The sequence below is a fragment of the Pholcus phalangioides genome, unplaced genomic scaffold, assembly GCF_987345545.1.
Source record: "Pholcus phalangioides strain wild (caught in Gottingen) unplaced genomic scaffold, Ppha-v1.0 ptg000007l_1, whole genome shotgun sequence".
NCBI classification, from domain to species: Eukaryota; Metazoa; Arthropoda; class Arachnida; order Araneae; family Pholcidae; genus Pholcus; species Pholcus phalangioides.
The window spans coordinates 9,971,620-9,993,787 of record NW_028301600.1 but is presented as its reverse complement, the minus strand read 5'-3'; the positions used below and the strand labels follow the sequence as shown (position 1 = coordinate 9,993,787).

General features: G+C 35.2%; 1 protein-coding gene across 2 annotated transcripts in view; it reads left to right on the top strand.

Annotated features, from left to right (window-relative positions):
* Positions 1 to 12,012: 12,012 nt before the first annotated feature.
* Positions 12,013 to 22,168, top strand: part of LOC149084900 (carbonic anhydrase-related protein 10-like) — a 287,957-nt gene continuing 277,801 nt past the window's right edge. For both annotated transcript variants that reach the window (XM_089232635.1, XM_089232634.1), the window contains exon 1: positions 12,013 to 12,538. In XM_089232635.1, coding sequence (XP_089088761.1) covers positions 12,484 to 12,538 — 55 coding nt within the window. In that variant the 5' untranslated portion in view covers positions 12,013 to 12,483. The remainder of the gene's footprint in view (positions 12,539 to 22,168) is intronic.

Here is a 22,168-nt window from a genome sequence, read left to right as displayed (position 1 = left end):
ACGAGTATAACATAGAATCCTATGGGTACGCTTGAGTTGTGATATTGATGAGAGTAAAAAATTGCTGAGAAAGACGGATAATGGAACAAAAAGTTTGGGAAACTATGCTCTAAACGATATACTTTCTATAATACAAGAGAAATTTAGAAATGAAGTGGGTATAATGACTTTTCTACCATGCATATTCAAATATACACAATACCATAGAAGTTAACTTTGATTAGTCAAACATTCGAACAATCATGGAACGCGTATTATTTGAAAATACATATGTTTCACATTAAATAACAAAATATTTATTTATCACTTGACCTCGCAAAATCTCTCTTATCAAGGATTGTTCATCCACACGTTACTTCCCGGTCAGCAGTCACGCCAAACGGCACTTAACCTTATTTCTATAATTAAAAGTAGCCCCCCCCCCTCCCCTTGAAAAAGACGAGCACTCCAAGAACGACCGAACTATGAGTCATCCGCGAATTCGAGTTACTTATACACTGGTGTAAGAAATTAAGAGAATTTGCAGACTTGGTCGATTATCTCTAGAACTACTGTACCGATTTTAATGAAATTTGATACGTACATACATTGATACAATACAAAACAAATAACCATTCAATAATTGTAATACACACGCATGATCGTGCGTAACACTCGTTGGAGTCGGAAGGTATGAAACAGCGGTTGCAGAATAAACAAAAAAATGGGTTAATAGGGGGTATGGTCCCCTCTTACAGATATACAGGTCTCGCAGCGTGATTTCCATACTCCAATCTCTATGCTCGCTGCACCATGATAAACGGATTCTCATGTCCGTAGAAGTGAGCGGGACTCAAACAGCAGGTCTTCTTGCAAACAACCCTCTCTCATGAAGTCTTTTGGAAACAGTCACCCTTGATACACGGGTTCCTGTGGCTGCGTACAAGTCACGAGAGAGCTGAGAAGCTGTAGCACTCCTGTTACGCCTCGCTATAATCGACAAATGGCGATCTTCTCTGGCCGTCGTGGCTCTTGGACGACCTTTCCCAGGCTTTCTCTCGATGGATCCGGTATTCTGGAACTGTTTCCATAAGTTACACACGATGCTGGGCGTTAAATTGAACTCTCTACAAATCTGGACTTGAGATTGGCCTGCTTCTAGCCTCCCCACAATTCGCCACCTCATTCCATCATCTAAACGTTGGTGGTTACTCATTTTTACTGTTACAATTTGAAATTAACCGATTGCTGCAAAATAACACCAAGAAATTCGCCGAGGTGTGCTAGCGAACGAAATGCGTCTTAACTTACGCGCGCTTATAAAGCCTGTTTCTCTACTGGCTCCGACTACACACACGTGTACGCTTACGTATTTGACGTACAAGATTTGCATTTTTGTCTAGAAGCAGTGGTTTTACATTCAGTTCAGTTCTTTTCATGAAATTCGATAAAATATGCAAATTCTCTTAATTTATTTCAGCAGTGAATAATACTTCTACGTTTAGAAAAACTCTATTCAGATTGATCGAGAGACCACCTCTTTCTGCAACTGTAAACGTTTCTGGCTTTTGTCGGTGATTCCTGAGGTGTTAGAAGAGGCAGAGTTGTGTCGGAAAAGTCAGCACAAATTTATAGCGGTGGCTCCCCTTGCCCCATGCTCGGAAGTATCGAATCACTCGCGTCGTTCTCCCCATGAAGACAGCCATCAGCTCGATGCAACGTACAGGCCATTTGACTAAAATGGATAGCTGAACCCAAGGAATAGGGCGAAAAATTGCACGTGCTCCCGGTGGCACATAAGGGCCGGAGACCGCAGAAATGGGATTTCAAAAGAAGCGTGGGAAAGACTTTTGGGCAAATAAGAAGTTGGCATGTTGAAGTGGGAGAGATTTGAGAATGGTCTAAATACACAATGTATACAAAATATATATACAGCGCCGCCACTGTGACGGGAAACGAAGAAACAAAGCGTCCGTGCGCAGTGTTGGGCAGTTTTCGAAATATGCAATATACACACAGAAAACACGCAGAGCCTCCACTGCGACAGGAATTATTAAACAGAGCCTCCGTCGACAGTTCTGGGCTTTGTGCAAATATTCAAGGTTACAAAATTATTATCATACTATGAAAGTACCGCGGGAATAATCAAACACAGCCTCCGTTCACAGTGATGGGCGTTCACATTTGAATTACTCACATATATTTACAAAATATATTTATATAACATACGCTATTTACATAATATAAATTTCCCTTTTTATTTAAATGGTGATGCACATAAACATTACTATGTACAATACATATTAGGAACAAATGCCATTATGATGTCATACAAATATTCAACATTTCAGACATTTGTTTATTCTTCCGATTGTTTACGACAGGGTCGTGATAGGGTGTGTGAGGATACTAATTCTTTACTTTCAAGAATTTTTCTATATACGGTGATTACCAAATATTGGATATTCACGACGTAGAAAATTCTCACGACAATGCCAAATTAACCTAAGAAAAAGAAAACTACAACCCGTAAATAATTTGGTTGTTTCTTTAACCCTTCAGTTGCAAGCATTGAAATATTCACGGGAGAAGAATTTTGAGGAGTTATGTTAAGGAAAACGAGGTATCCTGAATGAATGTGATAAAAAAATATGAGGTGGTGCACTCTTACGGAAAAAAAAGCACCGTATTTATAAGATTTGCGTAGATTTGAACAGTTTAAAAATTTCATTTATTGTTTACTGACTTACTTTTCTACCATTGTTGAAGAATGCACAGCAATATGTTTCTTTCACGCGTGGTATTTCTCTCCAAAATGCAACGGTGAAATATCGTTCTTGCTTGGCTTGTCAAGAAACAGGAGACGTGTGTGCCTTTGAGCCATTCTATTGGTCATAATAGAAACTTCATGAACAGCTCACAAGTAAAAATCGAATGTTTAGGAGTTACTTAGAGGCATCAGTACCAAAACGTTCTCAAAATACATAATGCTTTTATTTAAAAAATATAAGAAACTCGTGTTACTTTTGAGAGCAACACGGTCAAATAAAGGGTTAAGGACCATGTCTTTATTATTTTCCTATAGTAAATTTTATATTTATTTCCAAACCTTTTAATTGTAATGGAAATACGCACAAGCTCCATAACGTTCTTTAAGAAAATATAAACTCATTTCGTGTACGCAATTGCTTATTATATGTAGTAGATTATTTATTATTTATTATTTCTAGTAGATTCTTTGTTTTTTGACGTGAGGTCTATGCTCTAACCACTCGTTTGTGAGAACATTATGCTGCAACCATATCTGATGTGATCTTATCACCATCTTTGTTCTTCAAGTGCAAGTAGAACTTCTGGTCATAGGAGTCGACAAGGAATGAGTCGGACCATACGTTCTTTTGTACTTTAGGTGGATGTGTAGGTGCTCTTTCGTTGTTAGTGTGATATTAGTGAATATCAAAATCACACACAAAACCTGAAAAAAAAGAACGATTCTTTTTCAAAAATGAAAGAACTGAAAACCCAACCAATTAGCACACAAATATCTATCGTAGATCATAACAATGATTTTGGATACCAGATCGAACACGTGGATGATTACAAACACAAATAAATGTATTTCGAATAGCAGTCGACATTCAATCGAAATGAGTTCCGTTGAACCTGAAACTAATTCATGTTTCATATGAAAGTATAATAGGAGAAAAAAATGGCATTGTTATCGAACATTTTATATCAGAAACATTCATCTGAATATCCTAATTAAAATCCAACGTGGGTCGGTTCAATCTTCCGAACCTCCAATGTGAGTTTTGTTATCAGAGTGAAGTGGGTAGAAAACGTCGAAAACGTAAATTCATTCGTTTCTTAGAAAATGCGCGTGTTTCTCAAAACTTGAGGCTTTCGAAAAGAGAGAACTTTAATATATAAAGAATCTTGCTCGGGGCGGTAATTAAAAATTTTACAAACGTTAGCATAAAAGGTGGAAGTCTGTGCTTGATTGATTAAATCTTTTAGACATATTGATTCCAGATGCAATTAACTGGTTGATTCAGTTCCTTTATTAAGTACATAACTAGTTATTCCTAGACGCAATCCAATGTTTGGACAAGAAACATCCTCTTGTGTTATTATTATTGTTATTGAAGCCCAAAGAAATCAAAATATATCTTAAAATTAGAAAACTTATTAGTGCGAATGAGATGATTCTTGCCTTTGAGTAATTTTTGCTTTTCGAGCGTTTCGTTAAACTAGCAATTATTCTTCTATCATCATATTTTATGACACTAAATTTACAAATTGCTACAAATATCAGTTTTTCTGCTTATACTGTAATTGTTAGGAGATGCTTGAATAGTTTTTGAGAATGCAGATTATTTACTTTCAAATTACTCATTAGAGAGTAATGAAAAATAATTTGAGATATTTCTATTAATTAATATAAAAGTTATACATGTAGAATTCCACATATACATTCACCGCAATATTAAATATCAGAACCGATTAATTATACTTTGTTATTGCTTAATAATACATTGCTTGATAACGTTATTTAACATTAAAGTAATCTAATTTATTCATGTATATCATCGAATATCCCACAAGAACAAAAATTCCTTCACCGATTCGAATGATTTTCATTTAAAGTTTCGAAAAAATATGTATAAACCTATAAACATATTTTTCGAGAAACGCATTTCACATATTTGGTACTGGAATAATAATTTAGTGAAATTAGACTACGTTTGGAGAGACCCCGCAACGTTTTCTTACTGTAAAAGAACGAATGTACACACAATACATTATACTATCTATTTATGCATCAATTCTTTTGAAATAGTTATCATGTGCAACTAGGGTGGCCAGATGATGCAACTGAAAAACCGGGCCATATCTCGATAAAAAAACCGGTACATGCAAAGTTCTTGATAAAAACCGAGACACTTACAGTTACGAATTGTACTGCAATGACTAAAATTACCTGTTGATGATAAAACCTTGCCTTTGTCAACACACATACTTTTAAATAATACCTAACCTATAGAAAGTGTTTGTCTTATGCAGTTTTTCAGTTCAGTTTAGAATGCAATTTCTATTGCATTGCAAAGAAATTGTTACCCAATTACTTTGCATGGCCATAAAGTTATTGACGGTAGGGGGGCGGGGCTATATGTAGTCGAATTTGGATAGCGGAGAGTGACATCATCCTCGGATGAGTCGCTATCTGGTGGCCGTGTCAGCAATAGAGAGCTTTGGCCTGAATTGTGTCACGAGTGTCTCGTTGCAGTGTTGTGCAGCTTGAGCATTGTCAGAACGTGCATGCGTGAGGGTGTCTCTGGCTGAATGAATGAACGCCAGAACTTTGCCACTGAACTTATCCCGTTGCCGAGATCTCGGCACCAGGGTGTCTCTGGCTGTAACGCTTGGCAACTTATCGCCAAACGCTCGCTATTTTGGACTACTTTATTAGTAAATACATCTGTAGCCCGAACTCCGTTTCGCAAACGGCTTCGCTTCTCCGACCGTTAAAGGGGGGCCCCTGCTCCCGGACTGAAAATAACAACTCTGTTTTCCACAACCGGAATGCATGTGGCGATTGGTGACGTTAATGAGTCACATTTAACCTGTTCAACGGTTTAAAAAAATTGAATTTTATTGAAACAAAAAAAAAATTTAAGATCACACACACATTAAAAAACGAAAAAAAGCAACCTCAGCCGAGTTTGTACGCCTCACGTTCTAATTACTGCACCTACCGGAGACGTCGAACCTTCGTAGAATTACGTATATCCATAATATTAAACACCGCCATGAAATATGTTGGCTCCAACCAACAGTCGCCAGAAAAGCACGCGCCAATCACGCGCATGCGCCTTCTGACAATGCTTAAACTGCATAACACTGCAGCGAAACGCTTCCATTGTCCCCGTACATGTACGGTCCCGTTCAATGCATGCGAGCTTCAAGGAAAGATTGCGATATTCTTTGCCTCTGTAGCCTATTGGTCTAGACTCTAGACCGTTCACAAGGAAAGTGAAAGACGATTCGATCCCCAATTCCAATCTCGTGTAAACGTTTCAAGAGTTTACACGAGATTGGAATAGGGGGCAACTTGCTGAATTGGATAGAATCGTGGTTAAGAGATAGGTCGCAACGAGTTATGGTGAACGGGGAATGGTCTGGTTGGACAGACGTCACAAGTGGAGTTCCTCAGGGAAGTGTCCTTGGCCCCATACTTTTTTCACTTTTTATCGACAAACTCGATCAGGGTATCGATGGGATTACTAGCAAATTCGCTAATGGGGGTAATCGGGAGTGAAAGCGATAGGGAGTTGCTCTAGACCAACTTAAACAGGATTGCAGCATGGGCAAATGAATGGAGCATGACGTTTAGCGTTGATAAGTGCATGGTCGCTCATTTTGGTTCGAACAACCCACGGTTCTCTTACGAGTTGAATGGTGTCGCTATCCCGGATGCAACTAGAGTCACCGACTTGGGAATTCTCATTGACGAGCGACTTAAGTTTTCCGAACATTGTTGAGCGGTGGTCAAAAAAGCGAATAGAATGCTTGGTCTCATTTTCAAAAAGGTCTCTTCGCGTTCTCCTAAAGTCATTTCGCTTTTTCGAGGCTTAGTTCGTCCTGGACTGGAGTATGCTGTAAGGTTTTGGAGACCATACCTACAGAGGGACATAGACTTGGTTGAAGGGGTGCAGAGAAGAGCTACGCGTGTCTTTATTGGCACACAGGACTTGAGTTATGAAGAGAGACTTCATTTTTTGAATATGTTTACATTGGATGAACGCAGGTGTCGAGGAGATATGATCGAAGTGTTCAAAATTTTCAATGGGATGGATAGGATGGACCATGAACTTTTAGTACACCGCCAATCGACTGCTTTTACAAGGGGACACCAGTATCGATTGGTGAGGGACAATGCAAGGTTATGGTGTCGCAGGGAATTTTTCTCTAATACGGTTGTTAATAAATGGAATAGCTTACCCCCGGAGGTAGTAAATTGTAACACAATCGACACGTTTAAAAAGAAATACGATAAACATGTTGGGGTAAATCGAGAAGCTATCCATTCTTAGAATAAGACAACCATAAGTATTCTTTATGGGCATTGTATAATATTTTATCATGTATATATATATTGTTTATAATTTGTGTTAATTGCATTTTTAATTGGGTTGCTGTATTTTTGAAATATATGACATCCATATTTTTATGGGCATCTTTTTATCAGCCACCTCGTTGGGCATTTTGTCTGTTGTGGCGTTGTATTTGTATTTGTATTTCATGGTTCCAAAGTCATAATTTGAAATTTAATCCTTCTAAAACCCAGTGCATGCTGTTCTATGCTGGACCACGTGTTTTAGATTTGAAGACATTGTCACTGATTCATATACTCTCTCAATTACTAACTCTATTAAATTTCTTGGAATCACCTTGCAACATAAACTAAGTTGGACAATTCATATACATAACCTTTGCGTAAATCTCAGAAAAATATCTGGACTTTTTTTATCGTAACACAAATTATATGAACAAAAACTTTTTTGAATGTTTTATCATTCACATGTTCAATCTCACATTAATTATTGTATATCAGTGTGGGGGTAATACTGATTACAGTTGCTTTCATTGTTTTTGTAGAATCCAGCGCCGATTCATGGAACTATTCAGAAATGGGATCACGACCTCATAACCAAAATAACCACCCTACTTCACCAAACACCAACTCTGGCCATATCGCAATTTACTGCCATTAGTGAGATGGGTTGGAAGTGAAGGTGCTGTCTATCGGTGGTCGCCTCGAGTTCGTTTTGGGAAAATATCTTATCTATATCCTTCCTTGGGTTCGAACCCAGGACCCTGACAACAACCTTCGCGATAGTAGACGAGCATCTTACCACCATGCCACTCGGGCACAAAAAATGGTGTGGGCACGAAAAAAATGCCAGACTCAAGGTGTAAAATAGTCACCCTAACACAAATGAAACTAATCTTCTGGTCGTGGATAGCCTTTATGCCTTGAAGATATGTATAATAATGTTTCAACGAATTAAAATGAACAGATATCATGGCATCAATCTCAGAAATCTTAATAGCCTTTCAATTTTCAGGAAACATTTAAAAACCTGGTTACTGAATGGAAACGTTCTTACAAATTAACATAGATATCGCAAACCATAGTCCATACCTATTTTGGATCTTCTAATCATTTTTTATGCTTTTTTTCCTTGTTTGGAATGAAGTCGTATAAGGCTAGAAAAAATCTAGCCTTTCTCTCTTTTGGCTAAATTTATTTGTAACATTTTAAGACCTCTTAATCCTGGAGTTCATTGTTTCCAAACATGACAGTGGGAACCAGTCAGGGCATATAATTCCCCCTTTTCCCCTCTGCCAGCTCAACGACACGCACATAATATATAATCATGATAATTTTTTTTTTCCATTATCGTTGGTTTATGTGAATTGCCCGCTCGCCTCCATGAATCTGACTTTTTTGTCTTTGCCTAATTAATTAATGCTTTTGTCGATATTGAATGTATAAAATGAATACTGGGTATTAATTCCTGTTTTTTTTTTTGTATTCATCTGTGTTGTCGAGCAAATAAATCTATCTACCTATCTATCCTTAGTATCCGAGAAGCCAACTTAATATCGATCTTCATTTTGATACAGATTACTTTCACTTTTGCGAAAATTTGTTCCCATGGTCCCCATCACACAGCATTTTATAGTACAAAAAACTTAATTTCAATTTATTATACATGATTGGCGTTTTCACCAAAATAACCGCGGCAGGGTCCGACACTGCCTAATCTTTTTTTTAAAGAGCTTAACAAGTGCTAGATACTAGAAATTCACAAATCTCCAAAACATTTTTACTATACAAGTGACTAGGATTGTTGTGTAGCTCCAGCTTTCAACAATTCCGTTTACAGAGAAATAGATCACCACACACACACTTTCGTATTCCTAAGTAGTAGCAAAAGTATCTGTCACTGGCAGGTGCTAATAAAGCCACCCCCGATCTGGTAAACCCTGAGCCAGGTTGTGTTGGTAGAACTGGTAACTAAATCATCATTGCTTCTCGCTTGGGAGCCGCAACAAAAGATATTCAGATATTGTTGATTGTAATTTTCTTTAATATCTGCTATATATTTTATTTGCTACTTGCTAAATTCTGGAAAAGAACAGTAAACCACGGAATAAAGATGACTGAAATTTAAAAGAATTTGCCGGGTATTCTGAGAATAAAAATATTTTACATATGCCGTATATGAATCAAACTTCGAAGTTCGAACAATCAACAACATTAGGGAAAAAATTTAATTAAACAAGTAATTTCGACATTAAATTGAATAGGAAACTCAATGGGATTCCCTAAAATTTGAATTTTCCAAAATCTGAATTAACCACATTAGAAATATCCAAGTTCTACTATATTGAGATGAATCATGAGACACCTCATTGTGAATACGTGTTCAATACGTGCACAAGTCCAGCTGTGCTTGCTATAGCAGAAATATATTTTTGAAAAATAATTTTGCATAACAAAAACAAGGACGGCATGAAAACCCTTTCAACCGTTTAGATGTAGCCCGAGCTAAAAAGGGCACTAATATTGAACTGTGATAGTTTAATGTAACGCAAATTTGTTACTTTGAATTGTCAAAATTCATCATAATATTACATTAACTTGTTACCGTGTACATCTGTATCTAAGGCCTATACTTTCTATAGAATAAATTCAAGCCAAGTCTGTATGCTTCTTCCATGGACTTGATCTTACAGGAATTCCCACAATCAGTAGTCACAGGGATTTAATTCCTGAGAACAAAGAGGCCAGGCATTCAGAAAACTTCTCGAAATCCTCCGTACATCTCAAAAGTGACTACGAAGCAGCTCCTTCACTTGTCGACCAATACGGGATGTTGCACCTTCTTGAATGAAGATAGTAATCACAAAATGTTCTTCAACATTTACAGCGGCGACAATGAAGAGATATCTCGCCTAACTTGATGCCCTTTATTTTGGTAATTCCGAGTTATCTAGTGTCCTTAAAACCCCTCTTATTTTGGCAATGCCAAGCCTAGCTAGCTGTGTACGGCAGTGTTTGGCTAAATAACATGTTTTCCTATTCCCCAACTTGTCAGGTCGAACTGCCAGTGGCCGAAGTCAGCTTTTCTTTAAAGTTTGATAACAGAAGAATAAAGACGGTGTTTTACTCCTGTCCCATCCCTAAAGTATTTCTCTTCCCTTGTTATTATTATTTATTATTATTCCTGGTTTTGGAGGGAAAGCAATATCATCGCACAAAATCGGAAAAAAAATATTCTTGAAAATAGGTATAGAAATTTCTAGGTTTAGTGATTCCCATTGTGGCAGTTATAATGCGAATCAGGGAAATTTAAAAAAAATGTGACTCCTTAAAGAGTTAAAGAAGAAAAAATTTGCTGCTGTGGAAGTTCCAAGTAACTAGTCCCTAACTAGCGCGTATGACGTAACATCTTTTAAGGCTTTGAGAAGAGCATTCCTCAAGATATTAAGGAATTTGATGATTTTTGTCCCACCACGGTCATTTTATGCACGCGAGGGCTAAATAGACCAGAACCTACAATTTATTGCCGATTCCGAACGGCAGCCTTTTTTTATACTCGCCGAGAGGTTGGTGCGCTAACCCCTCGATGTGGGACTCGCTGCGGTAGTCATCTGTTTCTATGGTCATGTCGCCATTTCTGTTGTACCCCTGTGTCAGGAAAGCTTGCTGACTAGGACAAACCGGGTATCAAACTCGCGACACCTCTAAACATCCTTTGGCAATTTACGCGAGCATCTGATCGACCTGGGCTACTGCGCACATATTAAAAGTCAAAAACGAATAAGAGAAATATATACACGAAAAATTAAACAAACTCCTTTCGACACATAATAGGTGTCTTCAGAGGGGGAACCATATTTAACTACTTGTCACGCTGACCGAGGATCCCACTTGGATTGGATACTTAATCTTAACTCTCGGTTGCTCATCTGAAAAAAAAGTACGTCTGTTCACTTAAAAGGTTGTGGTCAGAACTCCATATTCCTCAAGACTCACATTTGAACATGTGATTGACGCAAATGAATGCATAAAAGCTGTTATTAAACTAAGTATAATGTTCAAAATTAGTGTTTGTTCAGTAAACGCCACTTTTTACCTGGTGATCGAAAATTGAACTATTTTTTCATTGTAGTTTTAATTCCCCCTTCCCCGGTCCATATAACGTACATACCAAGTTTCAACGAAATACGTCCACCAGAACGAGTGCTACATAGGTCTAAGTGTCAGTTTAATTATAACAACGCTGTATTATGATGTTATTCTGTCTACATTTTCTTATAATTTACTAGAAAAAAATCGTAATATTAGGACCGCCCTTACCAGACACGCGGCCCTGCGCGAAAATAATTCCGGGACTCATTAGCCCCGATTTTATATATTTTATGGGGGAGAGGATTCGGCACCCAAAGATTCCTGCATTATTGCAGCATATACAGGAATGTTGAAAAATCGCCAATGAAAATTCAGAATTACTGAGAGAAATATTCCCAGAATTGATGCTAATTCTATAATCAAACCACTCGGATACGGAACATTATTAATATAAAAAAAAATATTTGATGTGGTATTTATATTTTTGTCACTTCTATTTCCGTAAAGGCGGGGCCATGTAAACCGTAGGGCCCGCTGCGACCGCACCTGTCGCACACCCTCTAACGGCTGCTCTGCATAATGTAACAAGCAAGTTGCGTTTCTTATATTGCAATTGATTTGAATAGAAGAGACGGGTTCTCTCTCTCACGGAACATAAAACTTCTAAAAAAGCGATTTGCGCGAAACGTACTTCCCGCGCGAAATGTGCGTCGAACTTTCAAGTAAGTAATTCGCCGTTTGGTGCTGCGGTGGCGCTTTCTACAGCGAAGGGGTGTGGTGGACTGAACAGCCTGCCAGCAAAACCTGGATCTCATAAGAGTGGATCCTGTTTCCCCCGTCTTTAGATTCTCGCCAGTCTCTTTCAGAGGTCGATAGCACCTCATCTCTTCTCGGTTTCTTTGCGAGAGCAACGAGTCCAGTTGATATTACTCTTCTCCGGGACGGACCTTCTCTACTTTACTTTAGACACTTCCAGAACTTTTTCCTCCTTCGACAACAACAACAAAAAAATATTGCAAAGTTTTACTCTATTATTTTTTTTTTTTAGAAAAAACAAAGTTACTACCTATTATATCTTCGGAAAGATAAAATAATACAAACGAGGAACTGTATTAAATCTTTTAATCATTCCTTCAACGTTATGGACAGAGAAAAAAATTACGCGTTGAGATGTACGAATGTCTTGAAAACTCCAGGGTATCTGTCACGTGTAAGTGGTTAACATCTGACGTTATACTGCTGAAAAATAACTTTTGTTTTGTGATATAACGAGACATTTCCAATAATTGGAAAACTGGATGGCGAAGTTGCAGAACTTTGACGTTTTACTTTTCTTGGTCATTCAAGTTATAGGTAAGCGAATAATTGCATTTTTCAAATGTTCGAAATATTTTTTATCATTAAAATCGTTTCTTAAAAATAATCAATTATAAAACACCGTGATAACATTTACAATTACTTAATCGCTTACGATTTTTATATGAAAAATGATCCAAAGAATAGTGCTCAAATATAATCAAGAAAAATAGTATTGCTATTAAATATAAATAAATAATACATTTCTGTAAAGTCATTTTAAAAAAATCTTTTGTAAAAATGTTTTCAATAATTGGCAATGAAGACTTAACAACTTTGAACACTTTTAATATATTTTTTTTTTATTTCATTATAAAACAATTTCATACCTAAAACGAAACTCAAATAATTAGGCTAATTGTGTGCTTCTAAACGAATATTATATACCTCCAATTCTATTTTTCTTATCCTAATACCATGCTTTTAGCATGGCATTCTGTTTCGTGAAACAGATTCTGTTGCAACTTGCAATTTTTATGTAAGAAACGCTCTCATTTTGTCGCATTGATGTTGCCACAGCCAGTTCGGCAGTTGATTTACAAGCAAAATGTATGACATAATTTTTTTCTGTTAAAAAAATAAGATCTATACATTTTTTATGAAAACTAAAAACGGATTATAACACTTTGTAAACGTACGTATGCGGTGTCGATATTACATTTGAAATGACTAAAATGTGAATACAATTTATATAACTTAGAATCATCTGTCATCGAAAAATCTAGGTATTTTCGAAAAAATAAGCAACGTAAAAATAATATATCGATTGATTTTCCGAAAATGTTCAATTGGCCTCGATATTCGAGATTAAAACGGAGTTTGCAAAGCGAATTTCTGTATAATATGAAATCTAAAAGCGAGTGTCGTGCTCTCTGTGCTTTCTTAGGGGGATGGAAGATGGTTCGCCCCCCACGCTTCTTCTTTTTCTCGTTGATCAATAGAAACAATCGGTTTCAAAAGCGCTTCTACTGTTTCCATTTCCACAAAGCCTGAAGGGAAGCGATTTTATCGCTTTTCTCTATCACCTATTGTACTATAAGGCGGATAAAACGTATCTAGAAATTTGATGCTTTCCCTAAAGTCCCTGCTATTTAAATCATTATTCTGAAATCAATATTTGTGTAAAGTTCAATCAGAATGTTACAGCTTATAGATATATAGATGAAAAAAAAACGTAACTCCCATAGATAAATGCCTAAATTCGTCTGATAGCTATAATTCGTTACCATACTTGTTCACTTTGATGAATTATCTAACCTTCGTCAGTTATTTGAAGTTATGTCACAGAGTAGGGACAGTGTAAGATTTTATTTTATGTAGTGTTTATAAATTTAATTTGACAGCCAGAAACTATCAATTCAGTAGCAGTAATAGTGAATGATTCTTGGAAATAATCAAAATGGAAACAGAATTTCGTTCAAAATATATTTTTGAATGGTTTTAAATTTTTACTATGTTTCAGCGAATACAAACTGAATCTTCTAGATAAGTAATTTTTGATCTAAAAATCAAATTATTTTTTTTCGTATCTACTCAACTACGGATAAAAGCCATCTACATCAGTAGGTAGTTGGATTCTCAAAATAAAATAGCCATTATGTATACTAGTCTGTGAAACGAAACAACTGTAATAGATACTATAATCATGGAAAAGCAATTATGGATCGAAATAAATTTCAAAACGAGCTTTTGAAATTACTAGATAACTTCTGAGAAAAGTAATGGTATATCTTCTTTTAAAGGGGAAGGGATTATATTCAGCGATATATTATTAAGATTTCTTTTAACCCAGTCTTAGTAAAAACAAATTTGAAAAATAAAACGGTTCACATATCCACCAGAATTTTATTTAAACATTTTTATTGAATTTTATTTAAACATTTTTATTGAATTTTATTTAAACATTTTTATTGAATTTTATTTAAACATTTTTATTGAATTTCATTGGAATTTTTTGAGCATTGCAAAATAGTCACCTCTATTGAATATGTTGCACATTCAAAAAAATATTTAGTACCATTTCGAAATTTTATACAAATTTCCCTCCTCAAATTTGAGGAAACATATTCAAACATGTTTAAACATATACAACTACTTATGTTTCAAGTGCTATGCGATATGCATTATAAGTATATATTATTATGCAAAACGGCAAACTTTTGAATATGAAAATAGTTGGGACTGGACTGTGGCACGACAAATTTTGGCAAACTCTTTTGAATTCGAATCCTACATCAATTGATTGAGAAGTTAATATTAGAAAATCAAAATATAAATTTCAACATGTCAAAATATTTAATATAATTTTGTATTTTGTAGCTGAGATGAAACGGAAAATGGGGTAAAATTCGAAGTATTTCTTGCCATAATTACTCCAATTAAATTATCTTCGATATGGATAAAATACACCATTCACATTCAGCAAAAGTATTAGCTTAAGTATTGAATTCTCTGCTCTATATGTAAAGTTGTTGCAATTTCCGTGTAACATTCTGATTCGATATTTCAAACACGACTTATAATAATGTAAAATATCAAAAAGTACAAATATCACACATACAGGAAATCTCAATCTTAATACATGTTAAATCAAGTACCGTGTAAATCGAGATATTTTTGAACGTTTTTATAGCGTTATCTCACTACCACGCATCAACTTCATGTGTAAAATGACCAAACTAACAACTCATAGTTTTAGCGTGGAGGTAGTATACATAAAAATCACTTATTTAAAGATTCTATCAGGAATTGTGAGTGGAGCAGCTAGATAAGAGTTGTGAGTGGATGAAAGATTACGTTGACGATAAAAAAAAATAAAAAAATTTCAGTTTGACAGATTAATCGCTGAAGAGAATAGTTTTCTTTCAAAATGAAGCCAATCTGGCAATGATCCAGAATTAAGCTCACGTACCTGAGATGACTTTGCTTTCTGGCAGAAATTTAACCTGAGCGTGCTGACCATAACTAAGCAATGAATATAAACTGTTCCTGTATGAATATTATCTGATAAGAAGAAGTGTTCATGGAAGTGGAATCAGAGCACGTAATTGTGATAACACGACCCACGAACATTTCTGAGAAATTTCCTCGAAATCTTAAGTTTCATTATGCAAATAACTCTTAAATAATCGTGAATAATAATTCCCTGATCTTGTATAATAATATTGTCTCTACAACAATGTTTTCCCCGACCGATTATCCTGATACAGTAGAACATTCCCTAACGGATACTCCCCTTTAACGGACACTTTTTTGATCCTCGGTCCCGTGGAATAGGGCTTTAATACATTTCACTCACCGTTAGCAGACACATTTGATAGCGGACAGAGTAAAATCAGGGGGAGCCTAATTTTTTCTAAACTCTAATTTATTAATTTTTGGTCATAAACCGAGAATTTATCATATTCAACTAAAATTATATTTGATTCCGAGCTCGTGTTGGTAAATATGATAAATCATCAATTCATAACTTAATTAACTAAACATAATCATGATCAAGGATGGTGAATTCGAATGGTAATGTGTTGGTTTTGTTCATCGATACGTGTGAAGGAAGTCAGCATTACAATATTGATAATGTTTTTATCTTCTTCACACTTATTTTAATTTAATTTTTATTGCAAAATATGTGTAGTGCACGAATAAAGATAATTAATTGGTTTATTTTAGCGAAGTAAGGTTTTATAAATTTTCAATATTTATCAGACTTTCCAACTGCATTTGGCAATTATGCAGAATCGCCGGTAAAAGTGATAAATGTAGTGAAATGTACTCAAACTTTCTTTATCGAGACGATTGGTGATCATGGATAACGACCAGTCTATGACTTTTACAATAACATATGCGAACCAATTACTACCGACGCCAGCGTCGTAGAAATGTGGAAGTCTTATAAACGAGGTTTCGCTGCATATCGCATATCGTACCTCCGCATTAGCGGACACTCCTCGTTAGCGAACACATTTTTTGGTCCCATGGGTGTCCGTTATCGAGAGCTTCTATTGTATCGGTTTCGTTCACAGTAACATGAGCTAAGCTTTGAACGGAGCACTATTTTTAGAGTATACAAAATAGGAAATATGTATTTCTCTGGTGAATAATGATGATGATATTCAAATATAAAACATGGAATAGCTTTATGATGATATTTTTCTACAGAAATAAGATCCTGCAAAAAGAAAAAAAATTCCACTATAAAACTTTCACCTTCGAGAAAGATGCTTCTTTTATATATCATAAGAAAAACAAAATAGAAGATGCTCGTATAAACGCTAAAATTTTCGTTAAAGTGTTGTTTCGTTTTAAGAAGTTGGAATACGCTAAGAACTTTTCTGGAGGCGGCGAATGTCTTCGAATTCACTTCACAGAATCTCTTATGCTTCCCATGTTGAAGGTGAGATGCATCGCATATTGTGTAGCTCGCATCTGAAATGTAGTTCGAAATAAAATGGCCCAAACACGTGGAAAGAATTTGCAATTTTCAAAGAGACTATATCTCGTTTCTCTCTTTGCACTATTATTCGACTTCGAATTTTCTCGTATTCGGCCTCTGAAGAACTTTGACTTTACCAAAATACCAACTGAAGAAAAAAGAAAATGAGGTGCGCGTAAGAAATTCAGCAAGAAACATTTCCATATGTATTTACAATAAAAAAAAAAAAAACGTTTCTATTCCTACCTCGAGCGATATTCAGGAATTATCCGGTTTATCCCATACATTCTCCAATATATTCCACCATTAATCCGAGATATACGCAATTTAATTTTGTTTCGTTGTCTATGTCTCGATTCCATCTTTTTTTTCTTTTCTAAACAGAGTTGAATCATTTTATTCATTTTTCTTATCGAATTGATAGCATTGAATCAACTTTGCCGTAATCAAATATTCATGAGAGGTTTATTTACATTCCTTATAGGTCCTTGTTTTCTCGTCTTTTGACTTAAGTGAGATTTATCCGTGAATGAAAGAGTCGACGATGAGAAATTTTCAAAGACAGAGATGCATATTAAGAAACATTAATTAATTATTCCCTGTTTATTAGAAAATTAGGTATCATTACTTAAATAATTTCATTCGTGCCTTTAGTAAATTATCAAGCAGTAGGCAATTATAAAAGAAAATGACTTCCAACTGCAGTGTTACGTGCAATTGTATATACACTCGTGAATACCGTTCTCATTCAATTTTGTTTTTGTTTCACGTGATAAAACCAAATAATTAACTATTGTTTTGCTAATACCGAAACGTAAAGATTCCTCGTTTGCGGGCTTGAAAGAATCCAGAGCCATTTTTCGTGGTTATCATCATAATTATGGAGGGAAATTTCTTCTTGTTATTACTATATCACACAAGAATATTACGCATTAGAATTTTTTTGTTGTTTTATCTTTAGATGGACCTAATTTTGTGCCGCTCATTTTCGTTGTTTTTACTTTCTTCTTTTGTATTGTTTCTTAAATCGAAATGAATAAAATTTTTGTAATACCTTTCGACCGCTTACGTTCGTTGAAGAAAAAAATGTATGTATTTTGTTTAAAAATATCATAGTGAGAAAATAAAATTGGAAAATAAATGTCAGTTTATATATTAATTTATTTCTCAAAACGTGTTCAATATTTATCTCAAAATGAGAATATCTTGTAAGGAAGTCATACCAGATGTGAAGCCGTCGCAATATACGGTGAAAACCTTGGCGCAACACTGGCGCCGAGAAGTAGATAAATCGTCATTTTAAGTAGAAGTAGGCTGGTAATTCGACAACGTTTGGCGTTAAAAAGTAAGGAAGCTCCATTTTTACCGCTTATATTCAAAATACGTCAGTAATGAAGAAGAGTTATATTCCATATGCATATATTGCAAACCTTACTTAAAAAGTTAAATCGAACCAATAACTTCAATATAAAAAATGAAGCATTTAACAATTTCAGTTTTTCTCGGTGCTGATGGTTAAAATATAAAAGTTTCTTCGCAACAAATGCATATCAAACTGAAAACATATGCAAGGGAATGAATAAAAAATGCGCTATTTTTTAGAAATTTTATCTTTAGCCAAAATATATATTGATCAATTCAACAATAAAAAACGTATGGCTTTTCACAAAATAATCTCAAAAAACAATTGATACATTTAGTAACCCTAATGCATTCGGCAACTCTAAATGAGGAGCTTATTTTCAAAAGGGAACGTTTCCACGTTTCCACTTTTTTTCCAAAATGCACTTTTTTAAAAAAAGAAAGAAAAGGCTTTCATTTGTATAAACAAAATACAACATACAATAACATAACAGAAAAAAAAAAACACATAAATTACACGCACAACTGAATACAAGGGTACGATCTCCCAAGGGACCTATGTTCGTCCAGGACAGATCCATGAAAATCGTCCCAAAAATATTTTCCCGTGGCAATATATCGTTTTATATATACTGTACATGTATATACACTGAAGTTCCAAAAGTCATGGGATACCTCTTAATATTGCTGCACTTCGCCGGGTAAAAGGAGGTCACACACGATATTAAGAGGTATCCCGTGACTTTTGGCACTTCAGTGTATGTACACATACATACACACACACACACATATATTGGTTTGCTCCCACGGTTTATCAGCACGTGTTTATTGGTTATCACTTAAAACGTTGTATACTAGTAATGATATATTCGCATTTTACACATGTTTTAATCAGTACTTTTTATTTTTTTAAGCATTTTTAGTTTTTTACTTGTGAATCTAAGGTATAGTAAATTTTTGGTCCTAAATATATTAATTGTTTTTTTATTATAGTTTTACGAGGAAGAATGATTTGAAATTGATTTCCGTTAATAGTCTACTATTTCTTTAATATACTTATTGTAGTCTGCTATTTCTTTGAAATCGTCTTATTTTAAATCAATCTGTATTTCTGAATAGAAAGAGTTAATAAATACAAATACAACGCCACAACAGGCAAATTTGCCCAACGAGGTGGCTGACTTAAGAACATCATGGATCCCCGAGCCATTTTTTTTTGGAGGCCCTACCTACTACTGCTACACCACACATGCAACCCATTTTTTCGGAGATCAAACTGTGAACAAGGGTTTTGATCGTTTTTGATGGTTTATCAAAAATCTTTGGGACAAGCTCTGTCAGATTATGCAACCGGTATTATTCAAGCGGGAATATTTTTGTTAAACATTACAATGTAGAGTCCGTCGTTTCTATCAACCCATAGGAAGTATATTTTGTCCGCCGATGAGGAATATCCGATAATGGATAGTAAGATATATTGAGTCCAGTCGATGTAATTCAAAATTGTGTCCGTCAATGGAAGTAACCTCTACCTTCGTGTTGTAACCTCTAGTGTCGGACCACTAACCTTTATGGGGAGGTTTCACTGTGGAATGATCGCGTTTCTTATGTTAATGACGAAAGGGCAGTAAGGATACCTTTCTGGGCTAGTTAAAACATCCTGAAATCAACAGGTGACATAGAAATTTCCAATTTTTCAGACTTGGCCAGCTGAAATTTTAATCCAAAGGTAATATATTTCCACTAATTTTCTTTCACAACGGAGTATTTCCAAAATTCAAATGTGGATAACTCTCTTGAATGTTGATCAAGAAACATAGTATTTAAATGTTCTTATACCATTCCTACATGCCACCTGTTGGACTATTTTCTACGTGTCCAAAGCAATACATCTACTGTAAATTTAGCAATTACGGAAATGTGCTTTTGAAAATAAGCTCCTCAAATACAAAGTATAGAAACTCATACTGAGTTTTTAGTGCAAAAAAGCAACATTTCCCACAGTCCGTGCATCTATTGTTTACAAAGTCAGTCTGATTGATTTGTATAAGTGCATTAGTCATTCTCCTTATCTATCCGACATGCTAATTCTGGCTCAACAATCGATAACAGTCATTGGATAAATTGCAACTGAATGCGATTTAATTGATGGCCTCAGGTCCCATGATGATGCACATTGCATAGTAGAAAATTCATAGTTACGTTCAGTTGTGTTTCAAATTAGACACGCACATAATGACAGTTGCACTCATTAGCTGGAATTAGTAGATGACATTTGGTATATAATAAAAAAAAATAAAAATAATAAAAACTTTCAGTTCAACTGATGTAGAACTAAACAACCACTTGAGATATTTTCCTTAATCCAAATGTACATGCAGCATTTCAAACTTTAAATTAAGGTGCCTGACAGTTGGGTGGTTAGCGCACTACCGTACTACCCTTCAAATGTGTAGGTCTGGGTTTGAACCCCGGTTCTTCATGGCTGTCTATTAACACTAACAAATTCCCTGGACAGATCACACTGGATCATACATGAGGATCACATCATTGTTATTAATATATATATATATATATATATATATATTTTAAATGCCATTCGTGACTGATCTACGCAAGTTTCTAAGATATACAGGGTGTCCCATAAATTTGCAAATAGTTAAAAATTCTTAAAAATGAAAGGTATTGGTGTATTTGAATGTGGTTCGTGAAAGAGTTATCCAGATGAAAGGGGATTTTTTCTGGTACAAAAAATAGTTTAATATTTTGTTGATAGAGGGTGCTGCACGAAAGCAAATCACTGGAAATATGCAAATCAGAGACGCATAAAATGCAGATTGTGTACGATTAACAGCTGATTTCAAAATCTTTTTGTAGCTGGCTCTTGCATAAGGTTGTTTTTGTGACATTGGTGGATAAAGCACTATCGGTGAAGTTGATTTAGCTCAGTCACGAATCACTGGCTGGAGCTTTACGAACGTTTCGGACACAGAAGAGATTGAAAAAGACGTTCGGGTACAAAATGCTGAGATGTGTTCTCATGCACTGTCTTGTATCGGTAATTTTTTCGCTACCGAAAAAATATACTTTCGTGAGATTAACTTTTTCACAAACTGCACACAAAAATATACCAATTTCTTCAGTTTTCATGAATTTTTCAACTAGTTATGAATGTATCGGACATCCTGTAAATTCACACTTTTGTTACAATTTTACGTTCGGTGGCTTCTTGCAGATTGAAACACATTAAGTTAAAACAAGAACAATAAGTTCCATTCTAAAATTTACTGCTCTAAAATTATCATTGCTTTTAATTCTAAAACAATATTTCAAATAATGAAATTTTTATTGCATCGAAAATCATAATTTAACAATTACATAATCAAAGAAAACACAAAAATCTCTTGTTCTTCGTAGAATTTCTCGTTAACATGTTTGCTATTCCAAATGTCCAACAAGTACACATGATAAAGCGAGAAATTTTGTTGGTAGACGTTCTAATACTTTCGATGGCTTTAAATCAATTTAAAGAACACACACAAGGCCACCAGGAATGCAGTGCTGACAGTTTGATTTAAAACTCTGTTTCCGTTAATTAGTGGCCCATGAGGAGTAATTGCTCTTTCTAACGAAGCTGCGAAATTAGTTTTCGAAGTAGGGTTGTAAAAACGTAAATCTCATAGTATTAAGGAAGCTAAACATTTGGGATCAAGTAGAATCTTGTGAGGAAGTTAAAAAAACCACATAGCTGAAATACGGGATTAAACAAAAAGTAATTTTCATGTAAAACTGTTGGATTGAGCATGTGTGAAAACTGTTGTACCCCTTGGTCA